General features: G+C 42.2%; 1 protein-coding gene across 2 annotated transcripts in view; it reads left to right on the plus strand.

The window, feature by feature from the left end:
- VWA8 (von Willebrand factor A domain containing 8) overlaps positions 1-22,841 on the plus strand; it is a 369,390-nt gene that overhangs the window by 337,999 nt on the left and 8,550 nt on the right. For both annotated transcript variants that reach the window (XM_059995512.1, XM_059995514.1), the window contains 2 exons: positions 6,318-6,443; positions 8,507-8,665. In XM_059995512.1, coding sequence (XP_059851495.1) covers positions 6,318-6,443; positions 8,507-8,665 — 285 coding nt within the window. The remainder of the gene's footprint in view (positions 1-6,317; positions 6,444-8,506; positions 8,666-22,841) is intronic.

A 22,841-nucleotide genomic window follows, 5' to 3' on the forward strand; every position in this document is an offset into this window, starting at 1 on the left:
CTGGAAACAACACAGTTGTAGATGAGAAATAAATTGTGATGCATGATCAAAATCACATGATTGGACATCGTTACAGCAGAGACAGAGAATAAAGTGCTGCTGAGCACAACAGCGTCGGTGCCTGTCCTGGGAATGATGTTGAACCAAAGTAGCCAGACACAGAAGAGTACATACTGTATGATTCCACTTTATGAAGTTCAAAAACAGGCAAACCTAATCTGTGACGATAGAAGTCAGGTGGGGGGTTTCCTTTGGCAGGGGCCAGGTCAAGTCCAGAAGAAGAGGCCCAGAGAGGCTGGGAAGGTGCAGGTGTTACACTGACTCTGCACGTAAGATTTATGCACTTTATTACAAGTAGGTTACACTTAAATTTTAAAAGCTGACCCAAAAAAGGGGGTAGCAGATTTATTGGAAAAAGCATATCCCTTCTTTACTCTCACCCCAAATTTTATTGAGTCTTTTTCTTTTATTGGTATACAAAACAGAAACAAAGTCTTCAAGCTAGAGAGGACCTTAAAAGATGATAATCATGTATAGGAAAAGAAGCAGACCAGCACAAGAAAATTAAGACCTAAAGTCCCTAGGTTCTTACATAATGGTGAGTCCAGAGACAGCAGACAAACATAATATTCTAAGGGAAAAATAAGTATTTCGTAATTCGATAATCCCCTTACCAAGAGCAATAATAGGTCCCCTAGAAAGGACCCCCCTTTTATTATCATTTTTACTAATTATTAGCATGTACACCAAAAGAAGAATTCTGCAGTGCTGTTGCGCTGGTTGTTTGACATACATTCCCTGGGCCGTGGCCCTATTGCTCTTAAGTTGGACCTTTTCCCCAAATTCACACCACCTGTAATTCCCTTCTTGTGCCTTTAGTCTGTGACAGAAGCCTCTATGCTCTAACTCTGATCTGGAATTGACATCAGTAACGCAGGATTTTGCAAACCTCTCATAAGGAGTCAACATTTGTTCACTTATAGTCTTGAAGAGCTGACTCATAATAAATTAGCTTTGGTAGTTAGCTTAGCTGGCTGGTGAGATTTCTACCTCACAAGCCTGCTAAAGAAAACTGAAGACAAAGTTCTTCTGGTAAATGATAAATGTACTAGTATACTTCAGTCAAATATAGGAATATCTGAAATAGCAAACCATTATTATTCCACGTAGCTTCATTACAGTGAGATCTTTATAAATATATTTAGAAGATAACCCACTAAATAATTATATTTAGATAATAATACTCCTATCTGATTGTCATAAAGCATGCAGTTGTCTGTGGTATTCTTTGGCAATCTTAAATTTAAATCTCAGGAGTATAAACTAGCATAATGGAATGCTTTCCTGGGTGTGACATTCAGTAAATCTCATCACTTTTGTTGTGGTGATAAGGTCATTTGTTTGTTATGTGGTTTTACTTAATTATGTCTGTATGCTTATTAGTATAGTTTTTAGATATTATTCAAAAATATATATCCAGGGACTTCCCTGGTAGTGCAGTGGTTAAGAATCCACCTGCCAACGCAGGGGACATGGGTTCGAGCCCTGGTCCGGGAAGATCCCACATGCCGTAGAGCAGCTAAGCCCATGCACCACAACTACGGACCCTGCGCTCTAGAGCCCGCGAGCTACAACTACTGAGGCCGCATGCCACAACTACTGAAGCCCTTGCACCTAGAGCCTGTGCTCCGCAACAAGAGAAGCCACCGCAATGAGAAGCCCGCACACCGCAACAAAGAGTAGCCCCTGCTCGCCGCAACTAGAGAAAGCCCGCATGCAGCAACGAAGACCCAACGCAGCCAAAAATAAATAAAATAAAAACAAAAATTTATTAAAATATATATATATATGCCATAGCATAGGCATTCATGTGTTGATATAAATAATGAACCTTATTAACAGTTCTGATGTCCTGTTTCTAGTATAATTGTTCTTAATATTTCTTAGATCTGACTCTATCCCAACTTAGAGAACAAGCAATTGCTGAGAGGCTTAGACAGTTATTTAGGAGAGTTTTAGTATCCCTAGAACTCTAGATAATGAAATGAAAGATTTTCATCAAGTTGTAAATCTGCTAGGTTTTAGCCGTTTTGTGCTTTCTTTTGAGTGCTGATGTTGGGGCAGAAAGATGAAGTTTGGAAAACAAAGTATGTTTCCTATAATTAATTATCCACCCAAGTCACAAAATGCTTTATTATCAATAGCAAACTAGCTTAAAATAAATACATCGAAGCTAATGTCAAAATAGACATGGAATGAACTAATTTCCTAAGCAGCTATTTTCTCTATAATTCGTTGCACTTAGCAGGCAATTCAGCTATTTCTATTATTGAAGAATAGATTTACTAGTGAAAAAAACACATTCCTTCAAAGTCACTTTTTAGACTTTGATTAACACTCAGAAGCTTACAAATTAGGGACAATTCCCAGTTATTTGAGAAAATATTATTGTCTGACTTCCCTGGTGGCGCAGTGGTTAAGAATCCGCCTGCCAGTGCAGGGGACACGGGTTTGAGCCCTGGTCCTGGAAGATCCCACATGCCGCCCTGATCAACTAAGCCCGTGCACCACAACTACTGAGCCTGCGCTCTAGAGCCCGCGAGTTACAACTACTGAGCCCGCGTGCCACAACTACTGAAGGCTGCGCACCTAGAGCCTGTGCTTCACAGCAAGAGAAGCCACCGCAATGAGAAGCACGCACACCACAATGAAGAGTAGTCCCTGCTCGCCACAACTAGAGAAAGCCCTCGCACAGCAATGAAGACCCGACACAGCCAAAAATAAAATAAATAAAATAAATTTATAAAAAAGAAAAAAGAAATACAGAGTATCAGGCCCCAGCCTGGACCTACTGAATCAGAAATTGCTTTTTAACAAGATCCGTAAGTTATTTATATGCCCATTAATGTTGGAGAAGCCCTGTTCTCCGTAACCTGCAAGCTGGTCCCAAAAGTATATCTCATAAAATTATAAAAGGATATTTTTAAATCCTTTTGAGGAAAAAAAAAGGAGCATTTATTTTTTTAATTATAAAAGTCACAAACTCATTATATGAAGACTGGAAAATACAGGAATTTAAAGAAAATAATATCACCCATAATTCCACAACACAAAAATAACCATGACTATTAATATTTTTGTTTTTTCCTGTATACTTTCTTTGCATATATATATATAAAATATACATGCATATACATTGAGAGAATACTATATATGCATGCTTTTACATCATACTTTTATCACTTAACATTTTTTTTTTTTTTTGCGGTACGCAGGCCTCTCACTGTTGTGGCCTCTCACTGTTGTGGCCTCTCCCATTGCAGCACGCAGGCTCCAGACATGCAGGCCCAGTGGCCATGGCTCAGGGGCCCAGCCACTCTGCGGCATGTGGGATCTTCCCGGACCGGGGCACGAACCCGTGTCCCCTGCATCGGGAGGCGGACTCTCAACCACTGCGCCACCAGGGAAGCCCTATCACTTAACATTTTATAGTAAGCAATCAACTTTTGTTCAATAATTTTTATTGAACACCAGCTAGGTATCAGGCACTGTTCTAGAAGCTGAAGTTATATAAGGGCTCTTATCCCCATCAACCTTACTTTCTAGCAGAGCAAGCAGATAAGACAAAGAGATAAACAATACATTTGTAAATAGTGATAAGTACGAAGGAAGTAAAACAGAGTAATAAGCTACACAGAGACACAGTGCTTTTTTTCTTTTTTAATAACCCATGCTCATGATCTGGCCCTCTTCAGTTCCTTTAAGATTGACAGTATAATTTCTAGTCTTACAAAAAACTGTGATATTCTCTACACTTACTATTTGGATAAACTGAGAGTTACATGTTTTACTTAATTGAATTACATAACACTGGAAATTTAACAGCTTCCCTTGAACTTTTATTTATTTATTTATTTATTTATTTATTTATTTATTTATGGCTGTGTTGGGTCTTCTTTGCTGCGCGCGGGCTTTCTCTAGTTGTGGCGAGCGGGGGCTGCTCTTCATTGTGATGCACGGCCTTCTCACTGCAGTGGCTTCTCTTGTTGCTGGGCACAGGCTCTAGGCACGTGGGCATCAGTAGTTGTGGCACGTAGGCTCAGTAGTTGTGACTCGCGGGCTCTAGAACGCAGGCTCAGTAGTTGTGGCGCACGGGCTTAGCTGCTCCACGGCATGTGGGATCTTCCTGGACCAGGGCTCGAATCTGTGTCCCCTGCATTGGCAGGTGGATTCTTAACCACTGTGCCACCAGGGAAGCCCCTCCCTTGAACTTTTAGACGGGTGTGCAGTGTGTGAGAGATAGTTCTTCTTGGTCCGTGAATCAGTCACTCCAACTTCTGCTAGCTCTAAGCATGCTGTGATCTGTTTTACAAAGCCTAGGGGTTTCTCCTCTCTTTAACTGCAAGATCTGTCCTGTGAAATGTAGCCCTCTGTGCATATGTTCTCCTAACAAATTTAAACCCAGATTCCTCCTCTCAGGGAGTCTAACCTTCATAGGTCTTGTTGTAAGTGTTGTCATTTCTGCAGCAAAGAATCTTGCTTCACTTATAGTATATTTGCATCCCACGACTTTATCTATTTGCTCATTATTCTTATGCTCTACTGTAGTGTAATGTTTTTTTAATCCATTTAAATAATAATTGGGAATTTTAGTTCAAGTTAAAAGTCAATTGCCTATGCTGCCAATGGAAATAATTAAGTAGAATGATACCTGCTGTGCCCAGCCAGGATCATATGTTTGTCCTCCAGATATGACAACCGGGTCACAATTAACCCCTTTGCCTTTTACCTTGGCAAGTTTCTTTTGCCATCAACTATAAGATATATTCTGTTTTCAGACACACCAAAATCTGGGGAGGGTAGTAGACTTATTAGTTAGAATTCATTGAGCTATGCTCCAGTGAGTCCCATTGTCCTATAAGATCATGGGGCTCTTACCAAGATTACACATCAGGAAAGAACATATTTCCAAGGGGCACATAGCTGGTAGTTCCTGAAATTAACTACTCACCGAATTTAATATCTTTATGCCGATACCTTAGGAGTTTCTCTCTCTTTATTTCATGTACACGTGAATATATATCTGTATTCAAATGTGGTGTTTTGCGCCTGGTTGCAGCAAGGGTATCAGGAACAGGAAAACAATACATAGAGTACTACCCAGAGTTATACCGTGTGGAGCTTCTTTGTGTAGTGGTTGATTTGCCCCTAAAATAGAGACTGGCTGCCTAAAGCTTGACTTTTTCAATGACAGTGCTGTCATACAGCCACCTCCAATGAAACCACGATGAAAGTGTGCCTAAAGTAATGTGGACTTAATTGTCCATAATGTATCTCATCATCATCATCATCATCATCATCATCATCAACATCATCATCACCATACCAGCTAACACAGATTGCCCAGGCTCTTTCTCAGCTAATTCCATGTAGTATCTCATTTAATCTTTACAATAACTCATTAAGTAGAAACTAGTGTTGTCTTCACTTTTAAGATGAGGGTGCTGCAATGCAGACAGGTTCAATAACTTGCTTGAGGTCAGATACCTGATCATGGTGAAGGAAGGACTGGAGTCAGGCTGTCTGACTCCAGAGCACATGATCTTAACTACAGCTCTAGTTTGTACACATAAAAGTATTTTAACTTTTCTTCCCACTTCTTACTGTAAATATCAGCTGTGATAAACCTGTACCTGGATTGGGATATTGTAACTCTTTATCATGTATGGCATAGTTTTAAGCATTATGTGCGAATATCTTTAGAAAAGTAATTCAGGAGGTTTCTGAATAGAGATGATCAGAGCGAAGGTGTTCACGTACTATTGTTCTCAGCTGTTCCCGTTTGCACTGTAAGTCACAGAGAACTGGCATAACAACTTCTCCAAAAGGAAGAGTCTGAGGATCACGTTTTCTCTGTGCTTGCAGACAGTGTTAACAAGTTCAAGCTGATTATTGTGTTACCTAATAAATTCTCTAAGAGTACCGTGACAGAAAATCCATAAGAAATGCATCACCATTACATTTCCAGATATTGCATGTTTCTCCAGAGGTTCATCTTCGTACCGTTTTCCTGTTCATGTGTGTTGTGAGTTCATTTTGTCATTCCATATGTTAAAACACTTATAATGAACAAAATCTACACAAAGGGCATTTCTTTGTCAGCAGAGCAGAAACCGGTCCGTTTATGAAACTGTGTCCATGCAGAACCATCACATATTGAAAAGATCCCTGGTGTGTTTCCTGTTACTCTTGCATAAAATGTGTCAGGGACCCTGCAGAACTAATTAAAGTAAGGATTTGTGTGTATGTCATTGTAGGCTAAAGGTAAAGAAAGACAGTGGCTAAGACACCAAGCTACTGGGGAACTAGATGATGCCAAGATCATTGATGGGCTGACTGGAGAAAAAGCCATCTACAAACGCCGGGGTGAGCTGGAGCCACAAGTGAGTACTGGTGCGCTAGGCGCCTCAGATCTGCAGTTTGGTCTTCTTTACAGGCAGGTGCTTCCTTGCGTTGCTGTCTTTGTCAAAACACCATAAACCCTGAATATGGCAATCAAGGAAAGCATTACACTTTTTAAAATTAGAAAAAAACAGAAATATTTTACTGTTTATTATATGAGTCAAGATCCCAGCCTGAGTCAAGAAACACCAGGCACACTCAAACTGAGCAATTTAAGGAACAGTTAATGTTTACAAAAGTAAGGGTGGCGTTTACGAAATCCAAAAAGAGATGGTGTGGTCTCCCAACAGCAAGGATCTGACCCATCCCTCAGTCTAAAAGGACAGAGGAGAGAGCACTTACTGGAGCTTAGAAAAGGTGATTTATGGAGAGAGCTGCCCACCAGGGGCTGTGGCCTTCAGCAGAAGGAGAACCCACCCACGGGCCACAGCAGAGAAGGGGCTGAGGGAGTAAATATTTCACCCTCACCCTCTGATCTCCTGCCAGCACCTTCCATCAGCAGAACCCACCGGAAGCCAGCAGCCAGGAGAGAGGCCAGTGCCATTTGGAAAACAGATCAGCTCCCAGGACACAGGGCAGGGTGCCCTGGAGGGGGAACTGAAGACACTTGGTGCAAATGAATCCCAGAGGGTGATGCAAATGAAAGCACGAGAGCAATCTTGGTGGTTTTCCACTGTTCTGTTCCTTTAAAGATCTGTGTGTATCTTATAACGGAAGAAATTTCCAGAAAATAAGGAATTCTCCCTTAAATAACTCTAATGATAGTGTGTAAAGTTTTCGACAGCCATAATATTAAAATATTTGCAATAATACAATGGCCAAAAAATAGCAATGAGGTGAGTCTCTTAGAGGGTTCTGTGACTTCCAGTATCTCCAAGTAACCAGAATTGCTGAGTAGCCACTGAGAGCTGGGGGTGCGGTGACAGGTGGGGGGAAGGGAGCCACTTACTCCATCTAAATGTTGATTCAGAGAGGTTCCTGGAGTCACTGGGAGAGTTCTTGCCTCTGTGTCCTTGGTATGCGTCAACAACTGCTTTCTTCACTGACTCACTGTGGTCCACAAATGTGTTTAGATTCATCTGAAATTGTGAGTCACCGTGGAAGTGGATGGGGCGCTGTTTTTAATTCTGGCAGACTCAACAATCTTTCAAGACATATATTGAATTTGTCTCCAACCATTACACTCCAATACCCACAGTATTTTCTTGAAATGACTACCTCTGTTCATTAGTTTGCATACATGTCAGCGAGTGTATAGTAACAGAATCATCTGGAATTTTTCTTCTTTTTTCCTGTAAGTAAAAACTGACAAGCATACTTCTGTTTTTCGTTCTGCAAATTGGCAGGCCCGGGTTCAAAATCAAACTGAAACTCATAAGAGTTTCACATTTTAATTGACAGTTGTTGCTAAACTGCGGTTCCACGCCGCTTTCGTGCTGTTAACTGCCAGGAAAAGTAAAGAGTAGTAGTAATTCAGGAACTGGAAGGAGGAGAAAACTGAAAGCTTCCTAAAGACAAAAGACACGGAAGAGATATTTTCCTTTACTTCTTTGCTGGAACCCCCTGCCCTTCACATCGCCTGGTTTTAGGAATCTGACATTTCTTGCAGGCTGTGTGGAAGTGATTTTTAGCTCACTACACAACAGGTACTGGTAAAATTGCTGTGGGCTTCCAAAGGAGCTCTATCTTGCTAGAGAAACTGATGTGAAAATGAAATGCTAGGGTTTATATTCTTCCAGATAATTGTTTTTAAGATGACATCAGCCTCACTAAGGGAGTCTTACTAGACTAGGTTTGTCCTTGAAAGGACCATATTCCAAAGGAAAATCTTTCCCACGTGGCCCCAACTACCAGCACAAGTCAGAAGCTCCATTTACTGAAATGTAATCCATAGGTGCCTCCCCACCCGCCAGGACAGCCTTGTGCTGGGCCTAGCCTACAGCTGATCTGCCTGCCTGGCGGCTGGGACATGCATGAGGGCCCCAGAACAGCAGCCAGTGACAGTTTTCTGGTTCACAAGGCTTTTCTGTTGTCTCTCCCTCAGCTGGGCAGCCCCCAACAGAAACCCAAGCGCCTGCGTCTGGTGGTGGACGTGTCCGGCAGCATGTACCGCTTTAATGGGGTGGATGGCCGGCTTGAGCGCTCGATGGAAGCCGTGTGTATGGTCATGGAGGCCTTTGAGAGCTATAAGGAGAAGTTCAAGGTAATGGCGTGAACTGAGGAGGAAAAGAGGCATCCCCAGACCCTCCCCTGTCTCTGCTCAGGAGTAAGCCCCGAGTCAGGGCGTGAGGCTGGCTAGGGGATGTGCACCCAGAGTGGACAAGAATCTGCATCTTCTCGTCAACTCATCTGTCGGTGTAGAGAAAGTGAACCTTTTGTTTCATCTGCTCTAATAATCAAAGAATGATAAGACCATAATTTAAAGACCAGTTGCTACAGAAGAAAGCACTGCACTTTACAAGTTGTGTGATATTATCCATGAGGGCAGGGCGAGGGGGGGGGGGAAACAGACAGATAGAAGCACCACAAGTCTCTCCCCAGATTTCTCAAGGCCACCATCCCCATCCCAGTACCCCTCCACCCACCCACCTATTCTTTCTCCATCGCCAGCCAGGTATCCTCTCAAGGTTCTCAGTGTTCGCGCATGAGCGAGCGCTACACAGTAACAGTCGTGCCCCCAGGTGACAATGAAGGTTCTTACCCCTGGGAGAAATGCAGCTTCTCATTTAAACAGTTTCCATTTTGTTATCGCCAAGTTTGCTCTGGAGTCAAGCAAAGGAGTCATATACCTCCTCCTTCGGAGACCTGAGCATTGAAGAGGGATCTCCTGCCGCCATGTTACTGCCCGAGACGAGCCCATCAGTCAGCTCTTAATCAGCCACAGGGGCACCCGCACTCCTGGCTTTGTTCAGAACAAATAACCTGAACACTGTGCTGGGTAATTATTGTCAGAAATTCAGTTGAGAGGAGCGGTATATGTGCAGACATAGGTAACGGGTGCTCAGTCTATCCATAGATAATTCTCAAGTGTGTTAAGAATCAGACAGGTCCTTCAGAAATAGCCCATCTTAGATGATGATTTAGCTTGACATCCTGCCCACACCTTGGGATTGCCGTACTGAGCCGTGTCCGTGTGCCGTGATGGATACAGAAAGAAACAGACTGAAACCCATCCCTTCATTGACTTCAGGCCCACTTTTTTGGCTCCGAGGCTCCCAGAGTCCCTTGTGTGAAGCTCTACATGAGAGATTCCTTTTAGAGTGAAGGGGTAGGGAAAAGGCAGCTTGAGTCAATGAGCGCTGTGGTTGCCAGGCTCTGCCTAAGTACAGGATACAAAGACAAGTAGGACCTGGACTTTCACGATGGGAAGCAGCTCTGTTTCCCTGAAGAGCTGGAATGTGCTTCCCCTTGTGATCAGTGAAAACGATGGAGCTATTCCAGACTCCCTCTTGGTTTTAGCTGCCAGGAAGCTCCAAGCTAAAGTCCAAGACCGGCCAAGCCAAATTTGTTATGTCTTATGGCTCTCAGACTAGTTAGTGTTCAGCATTTTCCTTCCCTTGACCCTCCCGGCCTTCAGATAAGTTTTTCTTGATTTTTTTTTTTTAATTTTTTATTGAAGTATAGTTGATTTACAATATCATGTTAGTTTCAGGTATACAGCAAAGTGATTCAGTTGTGTGTGTGTGTGTATATATGTATATATATATATACACACACACGTATATATATTCTTTTTCATATTCTTTTCCATTCTAGGTTATTAAATGATATAGAGTATAGTTCCCTGTGCTACACAGTAGGTCCTTGTTGGTTATCTATTTTATATATAGTAGTATGTATATGTTATGCATCCTTCTAATTCATCCCTCCCCCCCCCCCCACTTTCCCCTTTGGTAACCATAAGTTTGTTTTCTATGTGTGTAAGTCTCTTTCTGTTTTGGAAATAAGTTCATTTGTTTTTTTGGTTTTTTTTTTTAGATTCCACATATAAGTGATATCATATAATATTTGTCTTTCTCTGTCTGACTTACTTCACTTAGTATGATAATCTCTAGTCCATCCATGTTGCTGCAAATGGCATTAATTCATTCTTTTTATAACTGAGTAATATTCCATCGTATATGTACTTTTTATTTTTTATGGGCTTAATATTTTTTAATGTTTTACGTCCTTTCTAGTATAAGGTGGAGTATAATTCTTAAATCACTTGGACCATTGATCACCAGTGAATGGTTAGACATCCATTGCATCAGCATAAATCCCACCTGTGTTTTAAAACCTTGGGTTCTGCCAATAGTTGGATCAGCCCATTCGCCTCTCTTGTGGATCCTGAAGGCCAGAGTACCTCACCTCTCTTTGAGTTACATGAAGAGTTTAACCCCTTATAGACCACAGCAAACATACCACTATTAAAACTGGCATATTCCTAGTTATCTAGAAAAAAAATTTACAGTTAGAAAGGATTTCTATATCTCTGAAAGCAGAATTGCTCCGTTATGTGAAGCTACTTCTTCCAGGTTTTTAGAAAGGTTCAGTAGAAGTTCACCAAGAAATTGATTGACAGAGCTCCCCAGGACTGGGTCAAGGATGACAGAAGGCCAGAAGTGGCAAAGCTAACAGGGAGTGTGTGGCATGTTCCACTGCATCTCACACTCGGGGTGTATGGAGAGATTCATATTTGTCTAATTCTCACCATTAAAAGTCTGTAATCGGGGCTTCCCTGGTGGCGCAGTGGTTGAGAGTCCACCTGCCGATGTGGAGGACACGGGTTCGTGCCCAGGTCTGGGAGGATCCCACATGCCGCGGAGCAGCTGGGCCTGTGAGCCATGGCCGCTGAGCGTGCGCGTCCGGAGCCTGTGCTCTGCAACGGGAGAGGCCACAACAGTGAGAGGCCCGCGTACTGCAAAAAAAAAAAAAAAAAAAAGTCTGTAATCTGGAAGAATGATTAGTAAAACTGGACATGTTGCATAAAAAAGAAATAATGTCAAGGAAATAGCATTTCACAAATTGTTATTTTGTATTGTTTTTGACAATTAGAAACAAAACTGTTGCCATATGACCTACTGAATTTCAACTAAATTCAACAAAATTACAAACATAGAGCACTTGCTAAGAGCAGAGTACTCTGCTAGGTACAGAGTTCCCTGCCATCCCTGAGCTTGTAGCCTTGTGAGGGAGACCTATAAAAACTAATTCTGGAGACTTTCCTGGTGGTCCAGTGGTTAAGACTTCGCCTTCCAATGCAGGGGGTGCGGTTCGGTCCCTGGTTGGCGAGCTAAGATCCCACGTGCCTCGCTGCCAAAAAAACCAAAACAGAAACAATGTTGTAACAAATTCAGTAAAGGCTTAAAAAAAAAAAAAAAGGAATTCTGATAGGACATTCAATGAGAGGCACTGAGTACAAAAGGCACAGAAAAGCATGCCTCTCTAGACACTCCCCTTCGGGGCACCATCCTCGAAGCAGTATTTTGCTGACAGCCTCTTCCATTGCCACAACACTGTAAAGAATTTCCTCGGTTTTCATCTGTAAAACCACAGAAATATTGAGAAGATACCATACTAATATATGACTTTTTTAAAAAAAATCTATTGAAGTATAGTTGATTTACTGACAAATCCAGGGGAAATTCTAGTAAGACACCACGATAAAATGAACTTTTTTCAAGGCTTGAAGAAGCTTCATCATGTTTCCTGCTATTTGATTTTTAACAGGAAGTACTTTAACGGTTTTGGTTTTGTGCATTTTCGTATACTTATAAACATACCCCCTCACATTTACTACATAAGTCCCTTCAGAACGTTTTTTAAGAGCATAGAAAGTCTGATGAAACTAGAGCATTAAAATCTTTCCAACAAAAGGAGAAAACTCTGAAGATTTCACAAAACAGGCTCTTTGAGGAAAAGTGGTACTTAGATGGGTATCTGGAGGGATCAGAATGGGAAGACAGGACGAGAGAGGACTGCAAGTCCTGTGCCTGCAAATTCCTCATTATGACCATGGCACTTAGAGCTGAGGTCACCTCTCAGGTCATTCCCTCCAGTTTCCTCATTCCTCAGACAGGAAACTGAGACCCAGAAACATCAAGGGCTTTGCCCAAAGTCAGAAGGCTAGTTGGAGACAGAATAGGATAGAGCCCAGGTCTCTTCTCCTTGTTTTCCCTTTTTTGTTTTGTTTTTAAACATTCTCCTTTATTTCTATTTTTTTTAATTTGAAAAAATTTTAATCTACAAAAATGTTGAAAAAACTGTAAAATGAACACCCATATGCCTTTACTTAGATTCACCAAGTGATCATTTTCTCCCCTCGTTTGCTTTATGTTTCTCTCTAAATACACAGTCTTTTTCTTCTCTCTGATCCATTTGAAAGTAAGTTATAACTATCATAATACTTAACCTCTAAATATTTCATTATGCTTCTGCCAAGAGTAAGGACATTCCCTAAATGATCTCAATACCATTATCACGTCTAAGAAAATCATCAATAATTTTATAATATCTTATAAAATCGAATCCATGTTCACTTTTCCCGACTATTCCAATGGTTGCCATCCTGAGCTATAGAATATAAACCATCCCAATAGTGTCTAATTATTTTTCCCCCTACAATCTGGGATCCAGTCAAAGTCCTCACCTCATTTTTGATTATAATGTCTTGTTAGCCTCTTTTTTTTTTTTTTTTTTGCGGTACACGGGCCTCTCACTGTTGTGGCCTCTCCCGCTGCGGAGCACAGGCTCCGGACGCGCAGGCTCAGCGGCCATGGCTCACGGGCCCAGCCGCTCCGTGGCACGTGGGATCTTCCCGGACCGAGGCACGAACCCGTGTCCCCTGCATCGGCAGGCGGACTCTCAACCACTGCGCCACCAGGGAAGCCCTTGTTAGCCTCTTTTAACCTGTAGCAGCTGCCTTTCCTACCACTACCATTCTGCTTTTCATGATGGTCACTCTCTTGAGGGTGTAGATCATTTGTCTTGTAGAAGAATATCCCTCATCCTGGATTTATCTAGCTGTTTTCTCATGGTACCATTTACCTTGTCTCTATATTTCCAGAACTCCTAACAGGCTTTCTCTCACAGCAGCTACCCTGGAGACTTTGTAAAATCTTCCCACCATCCCTGCCAACATAACTAAGATTTTGAGTGGCCACAGGCTATCCAGGCTCTGCTGGGGCTCGCCAGACCTCCTTCGTATGGGGTGAGCAGGTGGTGGGATGGAACCTACTTGCATTCTGTGAGAACTTTGCCTGTTATAATGAAGTATTTTGAGGTATAAGTAATGGGTACACATAGTACAAAGTGTAAAAGGCACAAAAGGAGTCAGAGTGAAGAGTCAGCCTCTGCTTCCCTCTCTCAGTTCCCAGTTACCCTCCCTGCTGGTGACCACTGTTGATACTTTCTTGGTGTCTTCTCAGAGACATTTGATGCACATTTATCAAGTGACAGAGTACCGTTCACTCTGTTCTGTGTCTTTACACTATATGATCTTATCCAATTCGTTTAATCTCTCTGTACTTCAATTTTCTCTTTTTTTTTTTTTTTTGCGGTACGCGGGCCTCTCACTGTTGTGGCCTCTCCCGTTGCGGAGCACAGGCTCCGGACGCGCAGGCTCAGCGGCCATGGCTCACGGGCCCAGCCGCTCCGCGGCATGTGGGATCTTCCCAGACCGGGGCACAAACCCTTATCCCCTGCATCAGCAGGCGGACTCTCAACCACTGCGCCACCAGGGAAGCCCAATTTTCTCATTTTTGAAGGAAGCATAAGGGCAACAAATAACTAATGAAAGCACGTCATTTACTTAGCAAATATAAAATGAGGCATGAGCAAATGACAATTTTAGGAGCTCCCAGTGAAAAATGTATATTCCATAGCCCAGGATGGCATCACATGTTAGGAATTCAGCAGTGTATGCTGAGACTCCCCACTCCCCAGTTCCAGAAGTTCTTCATGTGGTCTTCCTGTAGTTATCCCTCCATTGTAAAGCTGTCTAGTCTGTATTTGCTTTGAAGCATTCAGAAGCCAGTGGCCTGGCCTGCAGATCTGGACTCTTCCCCCACAGCCTCTCTCTTGGCATCTGCTTCGCATTCTCTTTGGCTTGGGCTCAGCTCCTGGGCTCTGGGTCATTAGAGTCCAAGTCCAGGAGGCTCATTTGGAGTCAGCCTCCACTTTTATTCCACCTTAGCATGACCCATGAGCAAGAATGACTGAGAAGGAAAGGAGCCTTGAGCGAGAATGACTGAGAAAGAAAGGAGCCTTGAGCGAGAATGACTGAGAAGGAAAGGAGCCTTGAGCGAGAATGACTGAGAAGGAAAGGAGCCTTGAGCGAGAATGACTGAGAATGAAAGGTAATTCAATGGCAGGACACATTTCAAAGGCATCTGGAGTTTTTTAAGTTTTTCATAATTGTTCTACCCACTGAATTCAATTATTCTCAAGAACAGCATTTACAGTAGGCTTAAGACAGGAGCAACATTATTTGCTAATAATCAGCATAAAGTCCTCTAATCTTATGATCTGCAGAATTTTTGATGGTCACATAGCACTTAAACGCTGGTATGAAAAGTGGAATGGTAACGGTTACGGGAACCATGTCATTTAAGTCAGGAAGCATTTTGTTCCTTACCTTCATTCCAGTTTGTTCCTCTTGATGTCTCCAAGCCCTTGGAAATGTTTTCACTGTAACCTTAAAGTAGACCTCCTTTGCAAAAGCTCTTAATGCCTTACTTATTTTTTCTTCAAAGTATTTAATAACTTTGAACACCAAGACTTAGGTGTTTCTTCACTGAGCACTCAAATAGTGACACTGGAAAATTTATTGAGTTATTGAGAAGTTGGACTTTGAAAAACAACTTCAAATGTATTGTTTCTCTGGAAACATATAAACCACTTCTAAGGTCATGGTTTCCTAACAGAATTTTTTTTTTTTTCTTTTTTTTCGGCTGTGTGGCTTGCGGGATCTTAGTTCCCCTACCAGGGATTGAACCCTGGCCCTCGGCAGTGAACGCGCCAAATCCTAACCACTGGACCACCAGGGCATTCCCCCTAACAGAGTAAAAGGATCCCTTGAAGGATGTTGGAGGGCAGAGGTGTGTGGGCAGCACTTTTTACCCCTTCCCCCTCCATCCTCAATTCAACCAAAATAATTCCACTTATATTGATATTGCATGACATTTCACAATCTGCACTTTTGTGCAATATTTCATTTGGAGAAAGAGTTCCACTGCTTAAAAAATTTTCAGAGTTAGAAATTTGCTATTCTAGGACCAATACTGGATTGTTATTTCTTACAGACTCTGGGGGCTTTCTTTTTGGAAAAGCCTTCATCAATCCTCACTTAGATTTGAATGATTCACTCCCTTGACAGAAGAGAACAAGGCACAGGTGTTCCTACAATTAAGTGAAGCAGACTTTTTCGTTCCATTTCTTGGATGTGCCTGTTGAATTTTCATAGAGCCTGGGGAGCAGAAATGATCTTGGAAATTATTTTCACCAACCTGTTTGTTTTAAGATGAGGAAATCAAGATGCAGATCCCAAGGTCACACAGCTAAACTGTAAACAGCCAGGATGTCAGACATCTCCCACTTCAGGGCCTTCCCTTTGTTCACGTTTTATCCCTTTGTTCTTGCAGCCATCTTATTTCTGCCCAATCAGTATATTTACAAAGCTGTAATTTAGGAGTAAATAGACCATTTACATAAAGTATTCTGTCTTCTCCTCCCCTTAGCACTCCATCCTCCAAAAGAGGTATACTAGACATACTTTTCTCAAAGATATCTTGGTCGGAAAGATGTGGAAAGATGTGACTCACAAACTAGCACCGCTGGGAAAAATTCCTTCTATCGAAAATGGAGTTCAGCATCTGTAATTCACCTTTCCCCGATGTCTCGGGCATGTTTCAAATGTTTAGAAATGGAAATCAATCATCTTACCAGGCTCAGGCTTTGAATAAATTTTTTAATTTATTTTTTTTGGCCGTGCCACACGGCTTGTGGGATCTTAGTTCCCCGACCAGGGATTGAACCCAGGCCCATGGCAGTGAAAGCTCTTGAGTCCCAACCACTGGACCACCAGGGAATTCCCTGAATAAATTCTTATTGCTGCTTGAATGTAGGACCAAAGAAGGGTGTACAGACTTCTCTGAATCCATTCAAAGTTGAACACGAGTTCAGAATTGACTCAGTTGTAGATGTGGAAGTATTGGCCAATCTAACTATTCAAAAAGCCTAAACAGAGATTGGGAGAGGGCGGAGGGGCAGGGGAGCAGTTAGGGAACGGTTACTTCTCTATAGTAAAAGCATTGGCCTTAGAGTCAGAGCACCTGGGTTTGAATTCCACCTCTGCCAGCACTAGATCTCTGACCTTAAGAAAGTCTGTTAATCTCCGAGCATCGATTTTTTTTTATTTGGGAAAAGATGTTAATAACACCCACCCCAAAGGTGTGGAGAGACTCAGAACGAAATGAGATATCCAGAAGCACTTTGTAAACCATAAAGGATGGTACGAATGTTGACATTATACTCATTAAATGTATAGTCCTATCCTTTCAATGACCCCATGAGGTTAGGTGAAACAGAGATTATCCCTACTTGTCACAGAGGTTAAGTGATTTACAAGCATACAATGTTAGAGGTCATCTAAACCAGCATTATTTATAAGGTAGAAACAAGATTTGGAGGGGTTAGGTGACTTGCCTGAGGTCGAAACCTTGTTAAAGTCACAGCTAAGTCTAGAATCTTTGACCTTCAGAACATTGTTCTCTTTACATTAACTTCCATAAGAAGAAAGGTTAGCTAACGAGTACTGTAGGTTATTGACCATACCCTAGAGTTCTGTTAGCACATCTCTTGACCTTTTAAATTATATTTATCTTCTAATCCTTTGCTGCCGGCTGTCAGCAGTGCCACCTAAGAATGGTGGGTTTGTATGTCTAGAAGGAGATTCGAATTTCACACATCATCAGGCTTCCGAAATAGCCTCAAAGGATTCTCTTACCTACTTAAACTATAGATAAGTAATCAAACATAACTTCTCCTAAAGTTAGCAAATGATTATCCTTCCCAGTAAAAATTTAAACACAAATCTTATTCATAAAAATGCTAGTAGCTCTTTGTTTGAAGCAAAGTTTTCTTTGTCATCTAAGTATTATAAATCATCCTCATCTGGTGATAAATCTTTGTGTCTTGCACTGAAACTCAGCATTTGTTTTCATTTTTCATACCTTTCTCTAAACAAATGAGATTTTCAAAAGAAAATATAGCAAAAGGGCATTTAAACAAGTTTCTAAATCAAAAAAAGTATTAAAATTGTTCCTCTCTAGTTGAGGCTTTTCTTTACTGCTGTGGTTTAATGTTTATGTTGGATGTTAAATACGAGACTCCACGGAGATTTAAGGGATGCTCTGAAGAGCGCAGAAATCATGATCATAAAAATTTTGAGCTACCCAGAAAAAGTTATGATCTAAATGTTAGGTGGTTGATAACAACGTAATGTTCTTGTTTAGTGACTCCTGTGATTCCTGCTTGGAAGCAAGCTTGAGACCCTATCAGGTCTGATTTGACAGTGGTCACGGCAGAAGCAGACTGGGTGAATGGCAGAAGCAGGCGTTAGAAATACTAACTACTGATAAGTATAGTTCATATACTTTTTCCTTTAACCCAGGCAATTTTGAGGATTAGCTCTCTGTAAAACGTGTTGGGATCCTTGGAGAGCAGATACTAGATAATTATGACAGAGAAGGATTGTTTTTCATGGAAGCTTAAAATGATCTACGGTAACACCAGGGAATGCTCCACATTTGGATGTACTTTGAATTCTTCTCAAGCAGTTTATTTACTTTGGGCACAGAAGAATCCCCAAGCCCATCTGGAAGATGAGAACCAGAGCCTGCAAACCATTTTATAAGCCCCATCCTGTCCTTTAGGTGTGTCTTCTCAGCCTTTGCAATACTAACGAGGCCCAGACAAAGGCAGATCCTTCTGCAAATTGCACTTTCCTTACTGCAAATAAAGGAAGGAAAAAAAGGAGGGAAAGAAAAGGAAGGAAGAAAGGAGGGAGGAAGAAAGGAAGGTCTGCAGCTCACCTATCTCATTTGCCTGAAAAAGTATAGGATGCTTTTTTTCTCCTGGGCAGATAATTAAATGGTAGATGATAGACAGATCAATCAACTGGTAGATGGATTTGTGACTGAAATATTTCTGGAGTGTTCAATCAGTCTGTTTTTGATAAAGAGCATCTAACAATTCATTTGACTGCTATTTGTTTAATAATTAACTAGCAACATTTTTCCTTGCAGTAACCAGTTATGTCAACCCTGTAAGCAGACCACATGGTCAAATCTTTATATAGTGTCACCCATGGTCATCGGGTTAGTAAGAACTTGAACCATCAGTTAAAGGGAAAGAAAAAGTCTAATATATATATATATATGTATATATATTTCAAGGAACTGATCTAACCCCCTTACGTGTAAGATTCCCGTTTAACAGATTACTTCACCAGCCCCCTAATGAGAGCAGCCTGCCCGGCACCTTCTCAGGAGAACCTTATTCTTGGCTTAAAACGTTCCTGCCATGACTATTGTCAGATCAGTCTGGACGGGGCCTGGCACATGTTTCCATGGAGGAATCGTGCAGGTTTTCTCCACATCCGTGCCAATCCTCGCACTGAGCCCGTGGTGACCTTGATCAGGCATGTACTGTAGCCAGCACTCCCCTATAGTAATCCATCGTCCAGAGCTGTGCCGCCTTTAGGTTTCAAGTTTTGCTACCTCTTCACTACGTGGACAGCAAACTATACATAGAGTTTCTTTTCGTATATGGAATTTGTTCCATCCCTGGAAAGCATTTACTGCCGAGCTTTTTTAATGTATTGGTAAATTTCCCTCACAATTCTTTTGTATCATCCTTTGTGTTTTTAAAAAAACACCCTAAAACCAGGCATGGAATAATGTCCCTGGCCCCTGCCCAAGGCCCCTCTCTGGCTCTTCTCTGGCCATGCCCCTACCATCGGGGGAGGAATCTATGGGGCCAAAGGGACAAGCCCACTTAGAGCTTTTTCTCTAGATAATGCTCCCAGTTCCTGGGATCCCCAGCTATCCTGCTCGGGTGACCCCAAGTCTGCTCGTTGGGCCTCTTTGTTAGGTCCATCTTTCTGGGGCAGACTGGCCAATTGTGTGAGCACCCAGAGCTGAGGATGACTGAAGGCTGTGATGGCATGTGGACGTGAGGACTGGGTGTCCACACACGTGCATGTGAGGCACCTCGTGGTGGGGGACAGAGCCAGCTACAGAAAGAGAAGGGCGTGGGCTGCAAGCCAGGGTCCAGGACTACCCACACAGCCACGTTCTAGCACAGAGCTTCGAGAATCCAAGTATTCGAAATTTGACCCTGGCTCTCCAAGTCATTATAATGTATGTTTATCAAAGTTGGAGGACAGAACGTATTTTATTTAACAATTTGTAGCCTGATTTATAGCTTTCAAATATTTAGACATCCTATATGGGCCTTCATTTGTCCACTTACTTCTTCAGTTATACACTTGTCTCTATCCACTCTCATTCTCTCTGCCTTCCTTTTAGTCTCAGAAAAAGGAGTGTCCTCCCTCCCGCTCCAAACTTGACCCTCTGACTGTGACCCTGATCTCCTTCCCCACTGCCTCCGCTCTGCTGCCTATAAAACGCAGACGCCTCTCCCCCAATACCCATCTAGCTGCTGTTCTATTTCTCTTTCTTATACCACAAACCTTTCACTGAAATTATCCCCACAAAGGTCACCATGGATTCTGATGCCCAGAAGTCATCAGTCACCATTCTCCTTGATGGTTATCGTTAGTGTAAGTCAGCACAGTTGCACAGCTGCTTCCGAAACGCTACACACTGATTTCCAGGGCCATCCCGGTTACCCGCATCTGCCATTGCCCTTCTTCCCTCTGCCCTGTGTCTTTCTTCCACCCCAACAAGGATACTCCCCAAGGCTCGGTTGAGGGGGTCCTTTGCTCTTGTCTCTCTATGCATTTCCCCTTGACAGCTGCACCTCTCCCTCCTAGGGATGACAGCCAAGTTTCAGACAGCAAGAAATAAGTTTCTTCTCTGACATCTCCCTGAACGCACGATACCAGCGTGTCTAGAATGGAACTCATCTTCCCCAAGTAACCCAACTGCCTTCTGACTTCTTATTTTTACATAAAAATTATTTCAGCAGAAATGTTTCTACTTTTCATTTTTCATACAACGGTTTCAGTTATGTTATGGGTTGGTTTTTTTTCTTCAGCTAGCTTGGGCTAACCACCATTTATCACGTGAGTGCTGGGAGAAAAAAAATGCATTCCAGCTTCCAAAGAGCTTATTTGTAAAAGAATGTAGCCCACATGGGAAAGGAAAGCTTCTTAATGCCCCAACTTGATTGCAAACTCTCTCAAAATATTTCAGCAATTAACAGACCAGCCCCACTCATAGATACTAAAATGCATTAAGATGAATAAGATACAGGCTTGCCTTCAAAAACCTCACCAGTTAAAAAAGAATAGACATGAAAATGAATCATTGCATTGCCCTCAACACCTTAAGTAGTGTTTTGCACATGGTAGGTGTTCAAAAGACAGCTGTTTATTGATGGTCAGATGGTGAATAGACAGTAGTAATTCTTAAGCATTTTGACCCATAACACTCCAAGTAATCCCTAAAATATTTTGCCCCAGACCCATACCCAGAATTTTCTTTGCAGATCCCCCAGTTGCTCAGATACCCTAAGGTCTATTCCAGTCTTTATATCAGCATCACAAAAATTCTTAGAGGGAGGACTTCCCTGGTGGCGCAGTGGTTGAGAGTCCGCCTGCCAATGCAGGGGACACGGGTTCAAGCCCTGGTCCGGGAAGATCCCACATAACGCGGAGCGGCTGGGCCCGTGAGCCATGCCGCTGAGCCTGGACGTCCGGAGCCTGTGCTCCGCAACGGGAGAGGCCACAACAGTGAGAGGCCCGCGTACCACAAAAAAAAAAAAAAAATTCTTAGAGGGAGATGGGAGGAGAAGAGGGAATTTGGGGGCAAACCCCATGATTGGAGAGAATCACCTTGCCCCAATTATAGTTGCCTCAGATCCCAAATTTCTTTCCAGATTCTGTAAAAATGCTGCACCTTTCTCTCAGCTCCAGCCTTTTCTCAACAGACAGGACGTTCTCTTGTGTATTGTGAGAGAGGGAATTTAAAAGGTATTTCCTAAACTGAAAAATCTGTGTCATGCACTATTAAATAGAAAAGCAAATTATAAAATCACATGGTCAACATTATCCATTAGTTAAAAATAATGTTGATGCAGACAAGCATGTGTGTGAATGTGCAACCCCTTACACATATATTGAAAGGAAATTCAAGCTTAAGAACTTATACAAGGAAACATTAACAGAGGTTATCTTTGAGTAATGGGATCATGGATAATTTTTACTTTCTTTTGTTGTGTTTTTCTATCATTTCTGCAGTGAATGTTTCACTTTTGTGTTCAGGAAAAAAGTATGTGTATTAGTTTTCTATTGCTGTGTAACGTATTACCATAAACATAGCTTCTTAAGCAATACCTTCTTATTAAGTCACAGTTCTGTAGTTCAGAAGTCCGGCCAGGCTCAGCTGAGTTCTCTGCTTATGGTCTCATAAGGCTGAAATCAGGATGTCAGCCAGGCTGGGCTCTCACCTGAAGGCTCTGGGGAGAATCTGCTTCCAAGCCCATTCAGATTGTTGGCAGAATTTTGTTCTTTGCAGTTGTAGAACTGAGGTCCCTGTTTCTGTACTGGCCCTCAGGCAGGATTGTTCCTAGATGTGATGCTTGGGGTCTTGCTCTGTGGTCCCCATCATCTCAGCCACAGATAACTCCCACATGTCAAATCCCCCACACACTTCAAATCTCCCTGTCTTTCCCTCCTACTAATAGCCAGAAAAATCTCTTACTTTTTAAGGGCTCATGTGATTAAATTAGGCGTACCCAGATAATCTGTTTTGATCAACTCAGAGCCAACTGACTAGCAACCTTAATCACATCCACAGAATGTTACATAACATAATCATGAGTGATATCATATTCACAGGTCCTGCCCACACTTAAGGGGAGAGGATTGTATAGGCGGTGTATACCAGGGGGCAGGAATCTTGGAGACCACCTTAGAATTCTGCCTACTACTCTATGTGTGTGTGTGTGTGTGTGTGTGTGTGTGTGTAATTTTTTTTAACTCTCCCCTAAAAGTTAAGAATGGAATTCTTGGTAGCCCCTGTAGCCCTCATCATACTTTCTACCTCCTGCTGGAAAGCAGAGATCACACAAGGACTGACCAGAAGTGAAGGAGCCTGGAATTGTTTTGCCTTGTTGATAAACACACATCCATCGCTCTGCTTTTCTCCACG

Source organism: Delphinus delphis, chromosome 18 (genome assembly GCF_949987515.2).
Source record: "Delphinus delphis chromosome 18, mDelDel1.2, whole genome shotgun sequence".
In the NCBI taxonomy this organism is placed as follows: domain Eukaryota; kingdom Metazoa; phylum Chordata; class Mammalia; order Artiodactyla; family Delphinidae; genus Delphinus; species Delphinus delphis.